At 29.9% G+C, this 18,879-nt stretch overlaps 1 protein-coding gene across 2 annotated transcripts in view; it reads left to right on the forward strand.

Annotated features, from left to right (window-relative positions):
• mgl (low-density lipoprotein receptor-related protein megalin) overlaps positions 1–18,879 on the forward strand; it is a 257,076-nt gene that overhangs the window by 163,171 nt on the left and 75,026 nt on the right. Inside the window, exon 2 of one of the 2 annotated variants that reach the window (XM_088181597.1) lies at positions 7,392–7,451. The exons of the other annotated variant lie outside the window; for it this stretch is intronic. Within the exon in view, the coding sequence (XP_088037723.1) occupies positions 7,392–7,451 (60 nt within the window). The remainder of the gene's footprint in view (positions 1–7,391; positions 7,452–18,879) is intronic. 2 annotated transcript variants of the gene reach the window in all.

The raw sequence follows: 18,879 nt of genomic DNA on the forward strand, positions 1-18,879 counted from the left end.
CATACTTTTCATAGCTTCTTATCATACCAATATTGCCATATTTTTTGTCATCGTTTCTGTTTTTCTTTTGTGGTTTTTTAGTGGGGCGGTTAAAAAGTAACCGAAATTTTCTTTGATTTTTAAACTTGAAATAATGACGTCGTATTCACGTGAAAATAAAGAAATGAAAGGTTTCGCTTATTTACAGCGCTCCCACTGCGATGGCGCCGACACGATTTTATTGCTTTTGATTTAAATTTTTCACTTCTGAGAAGTGATAATAATTGTTTTTGCGCTCTTTTATTGACCAAAATTCGGTTTTAATATACTTTTATCAGCCCTCTTACATTATAAGTTCATAGTAATATCGGTAAAGATAGCTATCGTATTTTTAAGACACTGTAATATCCAAATGCAGACAAACTATGGAGCAATATGCGAAATGCGACATCTATCTGTATTTCTTCCGCTTATTTTCCTCTGAGAAATAATTGTCTTAGTATCTATTTTGGATGAGTTTGGGTTTGATCAGCTAATGGATATTTTGAAACTCTCAAATTGAGTATCATAGACATTTTAGAGCAGCATATCAGTTAAATTATATTTTTGCTAGTAGAAATATATATATCTACTGGTGAAAATATATTTGTACTTCACAAGTGAAAATATAACTTCATTAAAAAATACACATTCATTGTAACATGTAAATAAATAATGAAATATATGTAAGTAGATACTATATATATTACTACACATTGAAAACGTTAAATCATTTACATAATTTTACTAGCACTTGCCAGATAAATTACCAGTCAGTGGTCGTTTTTTTATTATTTCACTTTTAGTAAGAGTCATAGTATTTCATTAAATGACATGCACTTTTCTGGTCGAATTCAATAAGGGTTAAAGTAAAAGCCTCCACTTGTCCCTCCCTCGCAAATGACGTCCTAGTGTACACATATCGTTTAAATTAACAATGGATAATGATAGATGTAGAAAAGATAAACACTATACTGAGCGTTCCCGCTGTGACAGCGCCGACATGATTTTATTGCTTTTGACGTGAATTTTTGCCTTCTGAGAAATGATAATTGTTTTTGCACACTCCTATTGACCAAAATTCGGTTTGAATACACTTTGACCGATACTCTTATATCAATAAATTTTGAAATAAATAAATCTCTTATACATATTTTTTGTTGATTTTTAGGCATAAGAAAAGCTGCTTTAAATTTAATTTAAATATATTTTTCTCTAGTTAAATGCTTGACATGAAGTGAGTTCCGGCATCATTTTTGTTTATAAAAAGCCCTGGTTATATGTATAATATATACATAAATATTTAACAATTATATTATAAGTAAATATACCTCAAAACAGTCGCCGTACATGTACGTCGATACTCCTTAAAGTATTAAGAATGTCTGCGAACTTTTAAGAAGTGTGCGTGTAGCAAAATCAATGACAGGAATGGTAAATAGTTTTGTAGCTATGCATTTATTATCTTTCCATTATATATAAATATCGAGGTGTTACAATTTTATAGAACTATGGTATTTTTTCACCGATACGACACTTAGTATCAGCATTGAATATATATTTTTATACTTAAAATAGTTTTTATGTAGACAAATTCGATTTATTTTATTAGCTGCATGAATTGCCAAAACTCTTTCCCGTGTCCAATACTGTAATACTTTAATACATATTATCACACGATCTGTTGAATGGAGTAGATCATAAACAAATTACACGTAACGAAGTATCAGTCTCCACGAGTGCACGACAGAGAAGGAAGCGGATATGTCAATTAGACGAGAAGTAGTTCTAGTAGCTCTCTGGCTGATTTGTACCAAGTAAAGTTATACTGCGCCGTATAACACCGCCGCTCACGACTCTCGGTTAAACGTATTATAATAATAATATTATAATAACACACACAGGAATGCTGCGAACGTGTCCAACTATGACCGAGAGAACTCGACGCAACTTCTAGGTGAACAAACAAGGTTAGTCTGCGCGGAAACGAGATTTGCGCGCAACGCCTTAACGGGATTTCGTTTCGAGCAAACTAACTAATTAACGACGAAACGATTTACAACTATATAGATGCATTGTACTTGAAATAAGTAAAAATTAAAAAATCATATGTGCTCGTATGTATAAAGCTTCATAGATACATCTGAAGATTGTTTATATTGTGCATAAGGGTATCCCTATCTTTATTGATCTTCTTAGTATTTGAGTAATCAAACGTGTCAGCAGAGCAAGTACTTTTGAACATACCTTAACGAAAAGCGTGAGAAAGCGGCCATTGAAATAATGTTTATCTCGATCAGTTAGTTTCAATGGAAATTGATAAATTGTAGTGAATGTTTCAGACAGTTAATTGTAAGAGTTTAATTAATAATTAAACGACTCCAATGAATTAAATATGCCAACATCGTTTATATAGCGAGAAGAATTGAATTAAAAAACGTGCCATAAAATTAAACACGTATCGCAGTTTCATCCTCGACACAAAGGAGAATGTTAAATATTTTCAAAAACGTGTATGCATGCATAAAAATAGTATGTGTATAATAAGTGCACGCATATTTTACATGCAGTGTCGTGAATTTTTAATGCAAGTAAAATACCATGCAGAGTTCCTGGCTCTAATCCAGAACATCTTGAACAAGAATTTGTAATTGTTATACATGCGCTCAAAACGGACATACTTTCGTGCATGAAACTATTTAATTCCAAACAATATATGTGTATGTACATAATTATGCGAAAAGATAAACATATTGTGTATACAATATAACTTGGTTGTATTGTGCCAAAAATGCCATAATAATACACATACGATATGTGGCATTTTTGTATAGAGTAAATCGTTTTGTGGCATTGTCGTGGTGAAACGGTTTTGTGTTTCACTACGACAATGTTAGACTACACTACTACACATTTTTGTAACCCGTCTAAGATTTTTTAATGCATTTTTTTATTTTTTATAGTTCAGAGCTTGCACCTTTAATCAGTCGATTCCAAATTAATCGTAAAATTCATTATGTTTATATTTCAAACGTTTAACCCTTTGAACGGTATCGCCGTATAAGTTCACTGTTTTGAAGTACCACAGATAGTTATGTATTTACATATACAACTAAATAAAAGAAATAAAAAACATTATAATTACATATATTTTTTAAATTTGATTTAATGTAAATGATTTTTTATAGAAAATAATTCTAGAAAGTTAGAGTACGAAATAAATCAGCACAACAAAAAATATTTTATATTAATTTTTTTTTTAAATTTTGAGAGCTTCTGAATTAATATAAAAAAATTCACAAAAGCCGAAAGCGTTATAATAAATTATTAAAACATCTTAATTAAAAAAAGTAGTAAAATAAATCTTACAATTAAAACGTTGAAAATCATTAACTCACTACTCAAAATGTTAAACCATTATCACCATACACAATTTTAACAGTTTCTGTTGCGGTTCACCTTCATTTGTAAACAAACTTTAATATTCATTAGTCACTTCATGATGTCTGACAGAAACTTTGTTATTAAATGGTAACTGGCAGCTGTTTGATGTTCGTTTGCTCACTTTTATTGAAAAAATTTTGGTATCATTTAATTGTCTATTTTTGTGTGAGAATCTCGGTTTAGATTAGTTTTTATCAATGGCTGTTCTGTTCTTAGGAAATTTCACTATTGGGTCGATTTGTTATGAAATAATGTCTTTAAATTATCAGGAATATTATATTGTTGGTCCTCACATTTAATTAAACCTTCTTACTAATAAATAATAATAAAAATATTTGTGGGATATTTTCTAAATCAAATGGCAAAGTATGAGGTTGCACAATTTTTTTACATAATGTACTGATTATCAGATGCTTAATTTAAAATCATAAATATAGTAGATGTATTGAGATGCGCAGCGAATAATCTCGAAAAAATGCCGCGTGCGTATACAATTGGGCAAATATAAATTTATTGCTAATTGTTACAAATCACACATTTTTCAGCTTGACGCATTTATATTGTGACCTCAAATTCGTCCCATAACGGCCTTTGATCAGGGCTTTTTGGAGCGTGCGAAACTAAAAAAATAAAATTCACTGATTTCATCCTTCGATATAAATTCCCCTTGGGAATAGTACACCTCTGAATTAAGGATTAGTTTACATTACTTTAATCCTATAATTAAAGTATCAGTAACAAGGGCTTGAAATATTTTTTTATATTTCATTAGCAATTAATCTGATCTGTTTTATTTTTTGGACCACTATATATCAGTTAATTGTGTTTTATTAACTATGTATATACAAGCATCTATTGAACTGATCAAATTTATTATTAAAATATTTGGGTCTTAGTTGAAGGTCCCGCACGTATCTCTAGGGATCCAAGATTTTATAGACCATTTGCGCGTCGGCGTCGGTTAACGTACATTACGTGTCCCCAAAAGAAAACTTTTTCACACTATCAAAAAATATACGTTATTTTTTCACGTTTTTCCGTTTTCAATAAGCTCGCTGACGGAACATCGATCAAAAGTTACGCGCAAGCGGTCATTTATTTATTCGCAACGCATCCGAGTGCAATAACGCCATGATACATAGCACCCTGGGGTCAAAGTGACCCTCTCGACGGTTGACGAGACACGACAATCCGGCAGCGACGATTTGTCACTGCGTATATGGTGATTTTTCACGCGTTACGTGTACAAATTTTGCCGCATGAGTGAAATCGTTTTTTTTGTATACGTGATGGTGACCTATAAATAAGATTGACTTTGATTTGTGTTGAGAATTTTTCATCGCTTATTGTGTAACGAATGAATTTATGCATAATATAATACGATCATATAAAAGCTAACGAATACATGTGTGTGTATTATATTATACATATATACTGCTTTTATTAATTAACGTATGTGTACAGAATAAGTCAAATCACCCTTTTATATAGTGTAATGTTTATTTAGAAGCTTATCTATACCTCATTTAAATATCAAATATCAGGATTTATTACTACGTAATGATAGTTTGGGACCGGCAATAGCGCAGTATTATTAAAAAATAGGTCTTTGAAACGATTCCAATAAAATAAATAACTTGTGCTGATAATTAAAAAAAAACTTTTTGGAGCTGATTGGGCGTAAATACAATTTTCAATAAAAATCTACTATCGGTTAAATGTACTGTATATATTGTTTAATTTCACAGTATTTTATACTACTAAAAAGTTTTTTTTACCAATAACTGCTGAATTATATTTTCAGAACTTTTTTGTATTCTGTGGACAATTATATTTTCAACAGCAAGCGGTATTTATTATTTTAATTTGTAAAATGCAAGTTATTTTGTCGAATATAATGTAAGCTTTTAGCTTAATTATATTTTCCTTTCCTATGTTTTTATTTAGTGATATATGACGGTTGATATTTGAATGCTCTGCTTAGTAAATCTGGTTTTTGTGCGATATCCTTTTTATTTTCAAGTATGTTACTATTTTTTTTATATAAATACATCTCTTGGGAAAATTGTTAATAGTTCATTCAATTGGAACAAAAATAATGGAAACGTAGCTATATCAGGTGGTAGAGCCGAAATAATTGCTCTTGAAAGTCGTAGTCTTCGCTGGAGTGTCGAGTAGAATTATTGTTGGCTGTGATCTGGTACGGAGCAGTGACGATTTGTTCTGTTGTGTTTTTGTGATGATGCTGGATGATTTGCTTATGTGTATAATGCTATTCTTTTCTCCGTCTGCCTCTCTCTCTTGTCTTGTTCGTCTGATTTCTGTCTCCGCCTATCTGTGACACATATTTTATATCGTTGATTCAAGATTCGCAGATGAGGATGTCGGTGGGCCAATTGCATCGCTTTCCGTCACACATACAAAATATATATATATTGAGATGCATAATAACCATTATTTTTTTTAAATTTCATACAAATATCAATGCGGACATTTAGTTTAAAGACATTGTTTTAAAATTTGTTTCAAACTATAACCAAATTGCTCTGAGATATTTGTATCCAAATAAATATATTTTTAATGTCTTCGAGAAAGGTTTAACGAATCGCTGACTATGTTAATCGAGAACTAATCATGCAAAGTATTGTTGTCTGCAGTAAGCTTTTAAATAGCTGCGGAATATCTATTAATTGGTTTTAAAAAATTGCGGTTATTGTGCAACATTGGGTATCCTGCACGATTTTTAAAAGTATTGTTCTCTTATTTAAATTAATTGTCGTGTCCCGGATAATTAAATCAACCATTGAAATCCCTGACATGTTAATATTTTTTCTCTTTTTCTCAGATATATACATCAACGTAAATTATGTAACTTTATGTTTTATGAATTGAATATTTCTTATATATTCAATAAGAGATTGAAATTAAGGAGCTCGTTGCTATTGAGCTACTAATTTTTCTACTCAAGATTAAAAATCACTACTATACAATCTATTGCTTATCATTTTTATGAATGTTATGTATTTGTTTATGTTATACCTTATATTTTGTTATTAGTATGTCCTTTTGTCGAAAATTGCTTAAGAAGTTTGCGTTGTCGAGTCTGAAGTTAATTTAACTTTTTGCGTTTCGCCTTTTCGTTAGTTGTAATCAAAACGTAAATGTTTTTTTGTCTCTTTCGTGTTTAAATTAGCTAGATACTTGTCGCTTTTTTCAGAAAAGCTGTAACTTTAAAGCAATACTTGTATAACATAATCAAAAAAACATAAAGCACAATGTAATTTATTTTTATTAGATTTGGATGTAATTAGCTTCTTATTATTATGGTTTAGATTTTTGCTTCTTTATCGACTTTTAAATTTTATCATTTAATTTTGTGACAATATGTGATTTGTTAATTTGTTTTTATTAAGCATATATACATGTGTCGAATATATTGTAAAAAATCCCTCTTGCACTTAACTTTTGTATGTTTGTTAATTGTTTTCCTCGGAACGCGCTTTTCTTGAGTGACAATAAAAGGTAAGAGCTTCCTTAACTTTATTGCATCTAAAGTACCATAGTAAACGCAGGCATTTATAAAATGACACTAGAATTGATTGTCGTCAATTTGAACGTCGACGCAAATGCTGAAGTAATCAAAGACACATAAAAGCCGAGTTTATTCGCGACGCACGTATAATTTATTCAATAGTTTGAGAACCTTTTTGAGGAGAAAAGGATGACCCTGCGTAAAGCGAAAATGAATTAATATTCAACTCCCGATTCTTTGCATAAGACGGTAAATACTCGAAGCGTGGAATTCGAAGGATCTTTTTGAGAATTTTGTGCATAAATTAACGTTATTTATTTTTAACTAGATTAAAAATTGGGACGAATATATTTAACCCTTACGCTGATTGTGTTTTTTATATTATTTTTGTTTTCAGGTAACGACACAGTCGACTGCCACTCCAACTTTGGCGCTTTTCTCAACTGCACTTCTGACGGTACGGTGCACATAGTCTTTTACTAAAGCATTTTTATTTTATATTGTTTGCCAAAGTTATACTATTGTGTTAAACTGGCACTTGTGACCGCTTTACTGTCTGAATTGTGTTTCACACTGTAAACGGCAATATTTATTTATTTTGTATTAACATATTTCTATGAGTTAAGAAAATTTAAATATAAACACAAATATACATGGTTACGAATTAACTTAAATTTATAAATGCAATAGTTTTTTTAAAATTATTTGCTATACTGTATTGTTTTAATTGCATAATCTGAAATTGATTATTTGCTTTAACTTTATACGTAGTGTGTAAAACAATAGTTCTTAGTGTTCTATTTTTAATCTCCTGTAGGTGGGAAATGGAAATTTGCCAGTTAAACATTATATAATACATATAATATATGGTTCTAAGTGTAAAATGTGACATTTACCCATTATTACAATTCTTTTTTAATTAAATTTTCAATGTGACATTCAAAATTTAAGCTTTTATATATAACATAATTAGAACATGATCTTGTCTTTGCGTTTTATGTTTACTGTGTTAATTGTTAGTTTAAAAGATAATGTAAACTAAAAGATAATTTATAAACTTTTGTTTTTCAAACTTTAAGGTTACTAATTTGTTAATTCATAGTTGTTTTGTGTAAGTATTTAATGAGACTAACGAAGTGTACGGGTACTCTAATTTCTAATACGCTTTTCGCATATAGTCAAAGACTTCATTTGTAATTAAGCAAAGCACTCTTGTTTATTTTCTTAAAATATTAACTTAAAATATTTTTCAAGCGATTATATTAAAGCATAATCTGATATTTTGTCACGATTTGGCAATAACACATTTCGGCGTGTACATTTGTATCTTTTATGTTTATCTCGAGATTTTAAAATGTTTTTTTCCCCAAGCTTGACGACTTCACCCTACACTTTACGACCGTGAAACTTTCCCGAAGGCCACGTCCACGCGAAACGTTAAAGACGCCGTATAACGCGCAGTTATCTTAGGGTTAACCGTAAAAGTCGATTTTTTACGACGGTTTGACGGTAAAAGGGGAAAAAAACATTTAAACGTTACGTCATAACGCTGTTTCGTTATCCGTTAACGAGGATTCAACGCTCGTTGAATTATACACCCTTTGCATTTCCACATAGATAATTTTGTCTTGTTATAAAAAAAAATAATATGAACGCAGTATAACTAGTTTTTTTATGTACGTATGATAGCAAAATATTTAGTTGCGGAGAGAAAATATATAAAATAATTGAAGAATTCCGCAATGAAATGGCAAACGCTTTGTGCGCTTCCTTTTCGACGCAGTTGACATTCTTGATTGTTGGAAAATGCTTTGTCAAATAAAAAAAAAAATTCTTCAGATTTCTAGCTTTTCTTATAGATAATGAATAGTGTTTCTGTTATGTATTTTTATATGTATATGAACTTATATCTACTTATATGTTCTTATTATCAAATTAATAACAATCTAAATTTGATGAATTAAACCATTACGCGGTTCGGAATAAATATTATTACTAGTCTTAAGCCACTTATTTTTTTTTGAGTAATGAAATCCACATGTCTGGCATAATCGTGATGAAAAATAATGTCCCTTTTGATCCTTAAATTCAGTCGTTTTATAATCTGTGCATGGTTTAAATTATTTAATTAACGACATTTATTGTCTCGCTTGATTTTAAAAGTTTTTAACAGATTATTTCCATAATATCCTACCACACACATAATTTTCTTTTAGAGCTTATAGATGGTTTTCATCCAAAAAACACCTGGATATAACTTCATAACACCCAAAATTCTAAATAAGCTTCCAATAAAGAGGATCTTATAGCTTACAGTATTATTCAATGAAGTACTTATTAAAAATGCATGGACGGTATCAGAGATACTTATGATAATGAAGCCCTGAAAATCCGCAATGAGATGTCATCATACAGAGCAATAAGTCTTAAATTTGTTTGAGTGTTTTACTGGCCCGACTTAAACCAGTGTTAGATTTAGGGAATTTGTTACCAGAACATCAGATTGGCTTTAAAAGCCTCCATTCATTACCTTACAATATAAGTCTCTTACTTGAAAAAAATAGTATTTACTTTATACTAATAAAAACTACCATTTGTTTGGAAAGGACGCGCGTTTGATAATATATTCTATCCTGCGCACATGACATCGCGTATTAAATAGGAGATGTATTTAATACGCGATGCAATTGGCTCGCAAACATTCTCATCTGTGATTCGCTAGATTTGATGTGACACTTAGTCATAGGGAGAGACAGAATTGTATTTGTCATATATTCATATTTTTTTCGCAAGAATGAATGTCCAGATAATAAGAATTTATGGTCAATAATATCTATATTGTAATCGCTTGATCGAAAAATTTTCATCTATATTAGGATCAACTTTAAATTTCTATTTTGGCCACTGCAGATATCACTATAAGCAATAGCATGCTTTTGAGTTGTCACATTTTGTAGATGTTTTAAACAACAAGTAGCTTTTTGTGATTCTTTGGGCGCAATTGGTTCATCTTAGGCATACATATGTATATTTTTTTTTTTAATAAAATGGACTAGTCCCACTCTCAAAATTAACGACTCAGGTATAAAAAGTTTGTTTTTATACTTCGTATATAATTAGAGCGCCTCAAAAACTTCACTTTGTGGAAATCGAATAGCCAGCCATGGCAACGTTCATTAAAAAGAAATCTAAGATTTTCCACTTTTGCCCTCATTAAGCCCGTTTCGCATTTCTCGCCGTTGCTTTAATATTAAATTTACCTTTACCTCGTTTTTTTTTTAGATTTTTTAAACCCGACTATACCACTAAGCCCGGTCCAGTGTGTGGACAAAGAGGGCTTGGTGGAGCTTAGCCACCCCTGGATAGGTGCTTATGCCCCCGCAACTGAAATTTACGACTTAATTTAGTGTGGGCAATATAGCGAAACACAATTCACCGAAGGCTCTTCGAAGGATATCCTGCAAAGTTAAAATACGACCTTTGATAGAACGTGTACGAGTGGGTGGCAGAGTATTGTATTGAGATGCAATTGGAGGAGAATGCATTCGGAACAGATTGGTTTATATTGCATGATGCATTGTTGCTCTTGTGATTAATGGTGAAGGACGATGATCAATTGCTGGGTGACAATTGAGACAGATATGAATAATTGCATCAATATATATTGTATTTTGAAATCAAAAGTCTTATAGAGCGACTCGTTTTTAATTGGCACATTGTGTTTTTTTTAGTGCTGCGGTATCTAAACTGAGAGGTGCAAAAATTTTAATAATAAATTATTATAAATTTAATCTTGATATTTTCGAAGGAATGGATACTTTTTTATTGATGCTGATTCAAGTATATAACCCTTTTTGGGGTATTCAAGGGCTTAACCTAAGCTCTCTGCTCTTCACGTTATTATTAATTACAAATTTTAGATTTCTTTCCTGTATGGACGATTTAAAATAATTGAAATACATGCAATATTTTTTATTAAAACGACATAAAGTTGAATTTATAGGCAACGTCAGGACACACGGTTTAAACATTTATTAAAAATTAGGTACCAAATTTATGTGGATGAAACCTTCACATAGCAGCTTTTTTTTTTTAAAAGTAATGTGAAATTACGAAAGATAAAAACACCTCTTTTTATAATATTTGTACTAGGCTATCTCGTGCAATAGTGTTTCAAAGGGATTTCAAACTTAAAGGGGAAATTGCGATTTTCCTTGATAAAAATCACAAGGAAATGGAAAAATTATTTAGAAACGTTAAATATTTGAATAAATCAATACCCATTAAAAATATAAAGTCAAAGCACTAATAAAAAAATAGAGGTGTGGAAATCTCATATTACAGAAAAAACATGTTTCCTTTTTAAAATTAATTTTACACCCGAAATACTACTAAAGTGAACAAAAATCTATTTATAAAGTTTGCTAATGCACTTTTATATTATTTCGATGCACAAAATTTATTGTTCGATGAACAATATTATGCATTTACACGAACAACTTCCGAAAACGAATAACTAATATAAATATTTATTTAATCTGAATACGTGACTGTATATAATATTTTATAGTCGATTAAATTATTTTTTTGTTACGTAGTTATTTCAACGGATTATCAGGATTTAATTAATTAAATAAATCGTTATATTTAATTTATTTGCTACATACGTATATGTATTTATTGTAGTTCATTATCGTCGAGAACGAAAGTTGTGATTGTGCGAAACCGAACCACGCAATATAATATTCGCGTTTATCTCTTTAAGTGGAGTTTGGGAAATTGATTTATCTGAGTGTAGGAACGTTTTCGAGATTAAAGGGTTGTTTTCATCTATAAATTACAAACTTGTGTATCATGATGAACCAAAAGCGCCTATTAGTCATTTATTGGAAGTTAGTTTACTCTATATTATATGTGTATTATACATTCTAAATCGAATTAAATAATACACTATAATTAGAACAAGTGACTTTGAGAATTAATTTAAATTGAAAAAGCTCTTACTGAAATAAATAATTTGATTAACTCGCAATGGTTACCTACATTAATTGAGACGAAGAAAAATGTTTTATAGAGAAAAGATTCGAGTGACTTTGTTCAACTTTTAATTGCTTTAGTAAGTACTCTCAGAAAATCTTAATATATAATATGATAAAATTCGATTTATTAATAGAGCGACAGATAAATATTAGGAATATGTCGCAATTTTGACACAAAATAATATTTATCAGCTTGGCTATAAAATGCCGTGAAACTATGGATAAAATATTGAATGTGCCTGGAGGATTTATATATTGGTTGGTTCATACTGACCTGATGTTTTTACAGTGATTTATCTGTAAGGAGCATCTGACAGCTAGGAAGATGTATAGTCTGCTCGGTACCATACTTTCATACTTTAAAACATATTCTTGCAGCTCTATTCATTATTTGATAATAAAAAAAATAAACAAAACGATTCATTATGAATTTTAAAAAGTTTTGCTTATCTATTTAAATTGTCCGCTAGCGCACGTCTTTAAAAAGCTTGGAAGCAATAATCTGTCATTGCTTGTCATATCGCCTGACCACCAAGCTTTGCTTTGCTTGACTTTATTTTTTATCATTTTATTTATCTACTATACATAGACTTGCTAGCGGCTGTTTCGCGAGAGATGAGGACTAATCATCTTATCTTCCAGTTCCTGATTCCAATTGATGATGTACTTTATTAATTAGAACCATTAATAAGATTTTTTGTCGTCGTCGTTCGACGACAATAAACATTAATAATTAATAATTTATTTTATCGACTATCTTACTTTTAATTAATTAATCGAATATTGCAAATTGGGATTTATATTTAAAGACGCATCGTTATAATTCATATTTTTATTGTAAAATACCCAATAGATCCCATATTAAAAAGTCTATGAATTTAATAATAATAATAAAATCCTCTTTCAGTTACATCTTGACTTGTAAATTAAAGCACGATTTATATAAAATGTCAATGAAGAAATATAAAAAGGGAAATTCCCTCACGTGTCAATCGCTGCCACTTTAGGAAAACGTCTACGGTTGACTTTTTTTACCAACATACTTCCCTTTGAATTTTTCTCTCTATTCATTATTCATATCGTGTACACCTCAGCTGCACGGTGAAATAATAACGTTTACTTTGTGCCCGGGGGCGGGTGCCCCTCTATGCAATAAATTGGAGTAATTTCCCTTGAAAACCTTTGAACCCTCTTTAGCGACGGAAAATCTCCGAAAGAGCGATCCCCTATCATTTTAAGTATTTTTTTCTCTTGTAATTTATAACGCGAAACTTTGGCTATTTGGCGGGGGCGTTCGATCGAAAAATCCAATGAAAATTTAATTTAATTCAATGCGGTGAAAAATGCGAAGTGATTCGGTTTTATACGACCCTCATATATTTATTATTATATGCCTAGCACACAGTTTTAAGAAGGCTTTTATAAAATGTTTATGTAGGTGAATTAAGTATAACCGCTCGGATTTTATCATACCGCGGAAAGTTATCGGGAAAAGTAGTTCAAATATTGAGTATATTAATGAAATATTACCGGAATCATATTTAATTTAAAAGCAAATTTATGTATTTATAAGTAAATTGACAATATAAATAATATTTATAAAATAATTTTCTTAGTAAAATGTTTATTTAATTTATATTTATATACAATTGAAATTAATAATTATAACAAAAAACACAAATATAAGTATAAATTAATTAAAAACTTGACGTTGAGCGTTTTAAAATATATTCTTGGTTTTGTATTGTAATAAAAATAATAAGTAAATTTATTTTACTCGCTATTTTTATTACAATACAAAACCAAGAATATTTTGTATTGTAATAAACTTTGTATGGTAATTAAAAATTACAGTTTTTTCTATATTAATTTCTATCTTAATATCGACAATTTTGTTTTTAAAACACTAAAAAAATACTAAAATATATATATTATTAAGTTTTTATAATAGTATTATTATTTAAAGCTAGGTTTTGAGCTCTAGAAAAAAATCTGTATATAATTAACTAATACTTATATATAATAAAGTAATATTTCATTAGCTTAGAATTTACTATACATATGAGACAAACTGATTTATATTTAAGATAATATTTTAGTTTTAAACATATCCAAAGTATTTATTTTCTGTACATATTCTTTGTTACAGTTCATTTTATTGTTTTATATCTGATATGTGTATTATAAAAAAAAAATTTTTGCATGGTACAAAACTAGATTCTTACATAGTGTATGTTTATGATAATTTTTATTTGTAGTCCTGTCTGCAGTAGTTCTATAAAAATAATATTGACTTTAACAATTTAATATACGTATAGAAACCACAAATTGGTTTAAAATCTATATTTTTATTTTTATTAAATCTTCAGTTGTAACTTGACGGGCATAAGCCCAATGTGTTACAACGGGAAAGTCTGTAATATATAAGTTAATCGGACATAATGAATACTTACAAGTATTAATCACCAGACTGACAGTCTGAGAATCGGTGACATCTATATTATTAATTATAAATTAGAATGTGCCATATAATTTACATATAGTCAAAAAATGTCACTACAGCTGGGGCCGTTTTTTTAATAATAGCGCATTTTTATAAATGAAAATTCGAGCGCCGCTGCCTGGGCTCGAACCCGTAACCTCAGAGTTACTAGTCTGAGACGTTACGGACTACGCTATTCGGTCCTTAAACTAAAATTTACGAAGCACGATACCTTTTATTCGTATCTTATAATTATTACTTACAATAAAAAAAAATTTTTTTCAAACGCCTTAATTTTACTTAAAATATAATAAAAATAATTAGTTACACCAACCCAAAAGTAAAATTTTAAATGCAAAACGCGATATCACAAGCGCAAATTGTGTAGGCACGATTGATTATATCATTTTATAAATATTTTTGTGGTAAAAAATGTATATTATTATTTTTAGGAAATATTGTACATTACTATATGTCACACAAAATATGGATGGATCATTATTTCCTCTTATTCATTTCGAAGCTAAATTTAACTCCTAGGGATTCAATTTAATGAATGGGCTGGACTAAATCTTATGATTGACGTGGAAAGGCTGCTTTGTTGCCTCTTTTCGGATACTTATGGTGTCGGTCTAAATATCTAAGCTCAAAGTTTTCTAGTGGTAAGCTCAGAATTTAAACTTTAAAGTATTTTCTAGTTGAAACTGAAAATGTAAACTGTAAATGTAAGTTGGAAAATATTTGCTTAATTTCTGTTGTTATTTTATTAAATCTTATAGCCTTTAAAAAACATATATGAATATTTTAAGATAATCTATGATATGAAAATTTCTCTGCAATATTTTAATTTAGAATAAAAATACAAACTCCTATTATTATTTATATGTAATTAGCAGTTATTTATGTCTCAATGTATTTATTTTTACAATTGAACAATTTTTTTATTTAAAAATTAAAGACATAGTTTACAAAACACAATTAAAACATTAAAAAACGGTTTAAAAATATTTTTAAATTAAAAATAATATTTTAATAAAAGCTATAAGGTTTAACATAAAATTAAATGTCCTGGTAGAATATGATTTATTGTGAATATAATAATATCTTATCTGGTTTAACTACATATTCATAAAACTAAATACCTTTTTTATCTTCATAAAGTTTCTTTCTGTATTAATAATAAAAACACAAACTAAAGAGTCAATATTGCAGAAAGTAATGGGGTTGCAAATATCCTATTGAAAATCTAGTCAATAAAAATAGATTTCTAAAAAAATTGTAAGTAAATAAAACCAAGGTCGAGAGTAGGGCATGTTTATAAAAGTTATGTCGCATATTTATGTTAGAACAATGATGTTGATAGATCAGATTTACTCATCGCGAATTATAAAATAAACATCTAGACATAAACTTTTGTGTCAATGATAAATCGCATAACTATGCTAATACAAAATTGAATTAATTACATAAAATATAAATATGTCTATATTATACATCGACACAGAATTTACTTTGAGTTAAACAAATAGCCCGGCTTGTGAAGGTTAAGTAACTTGGGATCCCGTTACAAATTTTAAAAGAGCGTCGCCTAGCACAAAGATCCAGCTCATCGCAATGACAGTTGACAAATCCTTTTGCTAAGTGCCCATTCATCAAGATACAAATTTAATATCTCAATATCACAAAGAGATCCAGCCATTAATCTGGCGCTCGGACAAACGCGAAACGAGACAACGGGAAATATTAATTATTCCATTGTCGTCCCTTCGAGAGACCTTCGAGTTCAACGCTTTCGATAATCCCGCTGGAGAACCGGTTAAATTTTAACTGTAGGAAGTATTAATCACTGTGATGTATTATTTCTGTTTGCTTTATTTCTATCGCGAACGTCAAAGCGTTTCAATGGAAAAAAATGACCTAGATCGTATTGTACTCGTTGTACAAAAAGTTTATGAACTTTTAAAATAGCTAGGGATTGATATGGCCATTTTAAAACCATATTGTAGCACAACGTTTAACTTTGCAATTTTACTAAGACTAAGCAAAAAATAATTTACCAATACATATTTGTCTGAAGTATTAATTATAACGCTCGGTATGCTACAATAAGCAATAAATAATAATAGTACAGATATGTTGATATACGCTTAGCTCTATGTAACTCTATATCTAAGCTATTAGTACTAATTATTCAAAAAGTCCAAGAACTATTTGCTCAGTCATTGCGGCACGCTATTTTCAAAAGCAAACATCCCCTACATGATTCTATGCTAAGGGGTGGCCGACGCGTAAATACGACCCTCGACAATTTCACATGTTTGCCGTTTAACGAACTAACGAAAATTAACAAATCCGCTTGAATTATTTATAGAGTGCGACCGCTAACGAAAATCCCACTCAAATATATTGTATGTATGGTTCGCAAAATGTTAGTATCATTCTAAATGTAATACGTCTTTAAATAATTTTGAAAGCTATGGTTAAATTAAGTAAAATTTTCTAGTAATCGATCATCAAAATAAATGTATTAATTAAAGCACTTCCATTAGAATATATAATACATGCTTATCTACTAAAAAAAGGCTTCAGATTTCTAATACATATTATGTAAAATAAAACATTAAAGATGTATATTAAATAAAACGTTAGACATTTTCATGGTATTCCGTGCCTTAAACACTTTATCGGCGTCAGATCTGCCAAGGGAATACCAAAAAGACTCTTGCCAATCATCATATAAATAGATAACTTGACGTGAATGATGTGTGGTCGATGGCAGGGGAATTTCCGTGAACGTCTCTTTATATTTACGGAATACGTACGCTTTTACGTAGGTGCAATGAATTTCAACGAGGGCAAGCGTGACTGACTAACAATACACACTAAAAACAATGCTAAAATAAAGTGATGCCGTAATACGGTATAATATCATACAAACGTACGTTTTCGCCTTTTGTCTGATGTATAATAGATAAAAATTGTAGAACCAGTATACAGGTAGCTTATATAGAACTTATAGATTATTATTATTTAGGTAACTGAATGTTTAAATTTGAGTAGACAAATGTTGCTCACACTTTCTCGTGTGATGAACTGTTATTTTATTTTAATTTCTGTGCCAAATATAGTTTAATTGTGACGAACGAGAATAAAGTGACGCAGACTCATGACTGACTCCACGGAGGCAATTCTGAAAGCTGCAGTCTCGGTGGCTTTTTATAAAACATACTTCTGATCTGACCTCTAAAAATGCAGTTTAGAGAACTTGTTTCAAAGGACGCTTTAAATGGGGTCCGACTAGCCAAAGTCAAAAGTTCAACGTTGGGCTGTAACGGTCTTCAACAGGGGCGGCCGGCCAAGGACGCAAGCTTGGTGAAAGCCTTTTAAAATGCTTTGATAAGACACGATTTAAAAACTCTCAGCGTCGCCAAGAAAAATAATGTACACTATCCTCTCTATTCCGGACGACGATCCAAACTCGACTTTCGGTTGACGGCTCAACATTTTTGTCATCCCTGGCGCCTTTCAGAAAGCTTAAAATAAAATAAAAACATATAAATATATTGTTGTAACTGATAACATTGATCATATTATCATAGCCATTTTATTAATAATTGTTATTTTTTAATAAAATTTATAAACTAGTGATGACGATTACATCAATGTGGGTTAAAAGTAAATATAAATATTTATTTCTTATTTATGAATATTGACAAAAGAAATGTGCTTTACTGTGATTTCTGAATTAAGCAAAAAATATTTTTTTATTTTTTTATAATTCAAAGGATATAAAAAATCTAAGAATATTTGTTTCTAAAAAAGTATGTGTTTTACTGTGTGTGATATAATACCCAATATGAGTAAATGTGTCATAAGTGTGTATATAATCAAACAATTATACATCACGTATTGTCCTTCTATATTTGTCAACCTCTAATTTTTCCGCCCACTGTTTCAACATATATTTGCGAAGTCAAACAGATCTTTTGCATGAGTAATCCGTCTCTTAAGGAGTGCAAGTTTAACAACTTGATCATTAAATATCTATGGCATGAAACTGTTCTACAGTAATTTTTCATTATAGACACTTATTTTTTATTGTGTCACCTTGTACAACCATACATTTCTGTGCTCTATTTTTATTTTCTAGATAAGCAGTGACAGCTAAAAAATGCGCATGTATAATTTGCATATAAATAATGAAATCTTGGTGAATAAAATACGAGTTATATAAGTTGAATACCCCAGTAGAAAATATTAACCTTCGTGACCACTTTTGGGATGCTGCGGTTTAAAGTGCACGAAAGATCCCTCTTTATATTTTCTCTGTCGCAACCCTCGTATCTCCTTCATTATAATGAAAT

This window comes from Plectrocnemia conspersa, unplaced genomic scaffold, assembly GCF_051122295.1.
Source record: "Plectrocnemia conspersa isolate PC_06_02 unplaced genomic scaffold, ASM5112229v1 ptg000002l, whole genome shotgun sequence".
NCBI lineage: Eukaryota > Metazoa > Arthropoda > Insecta > Trichoptera > Polycentropodidae > Plectrocnemia > Plectrocnemia conspersa.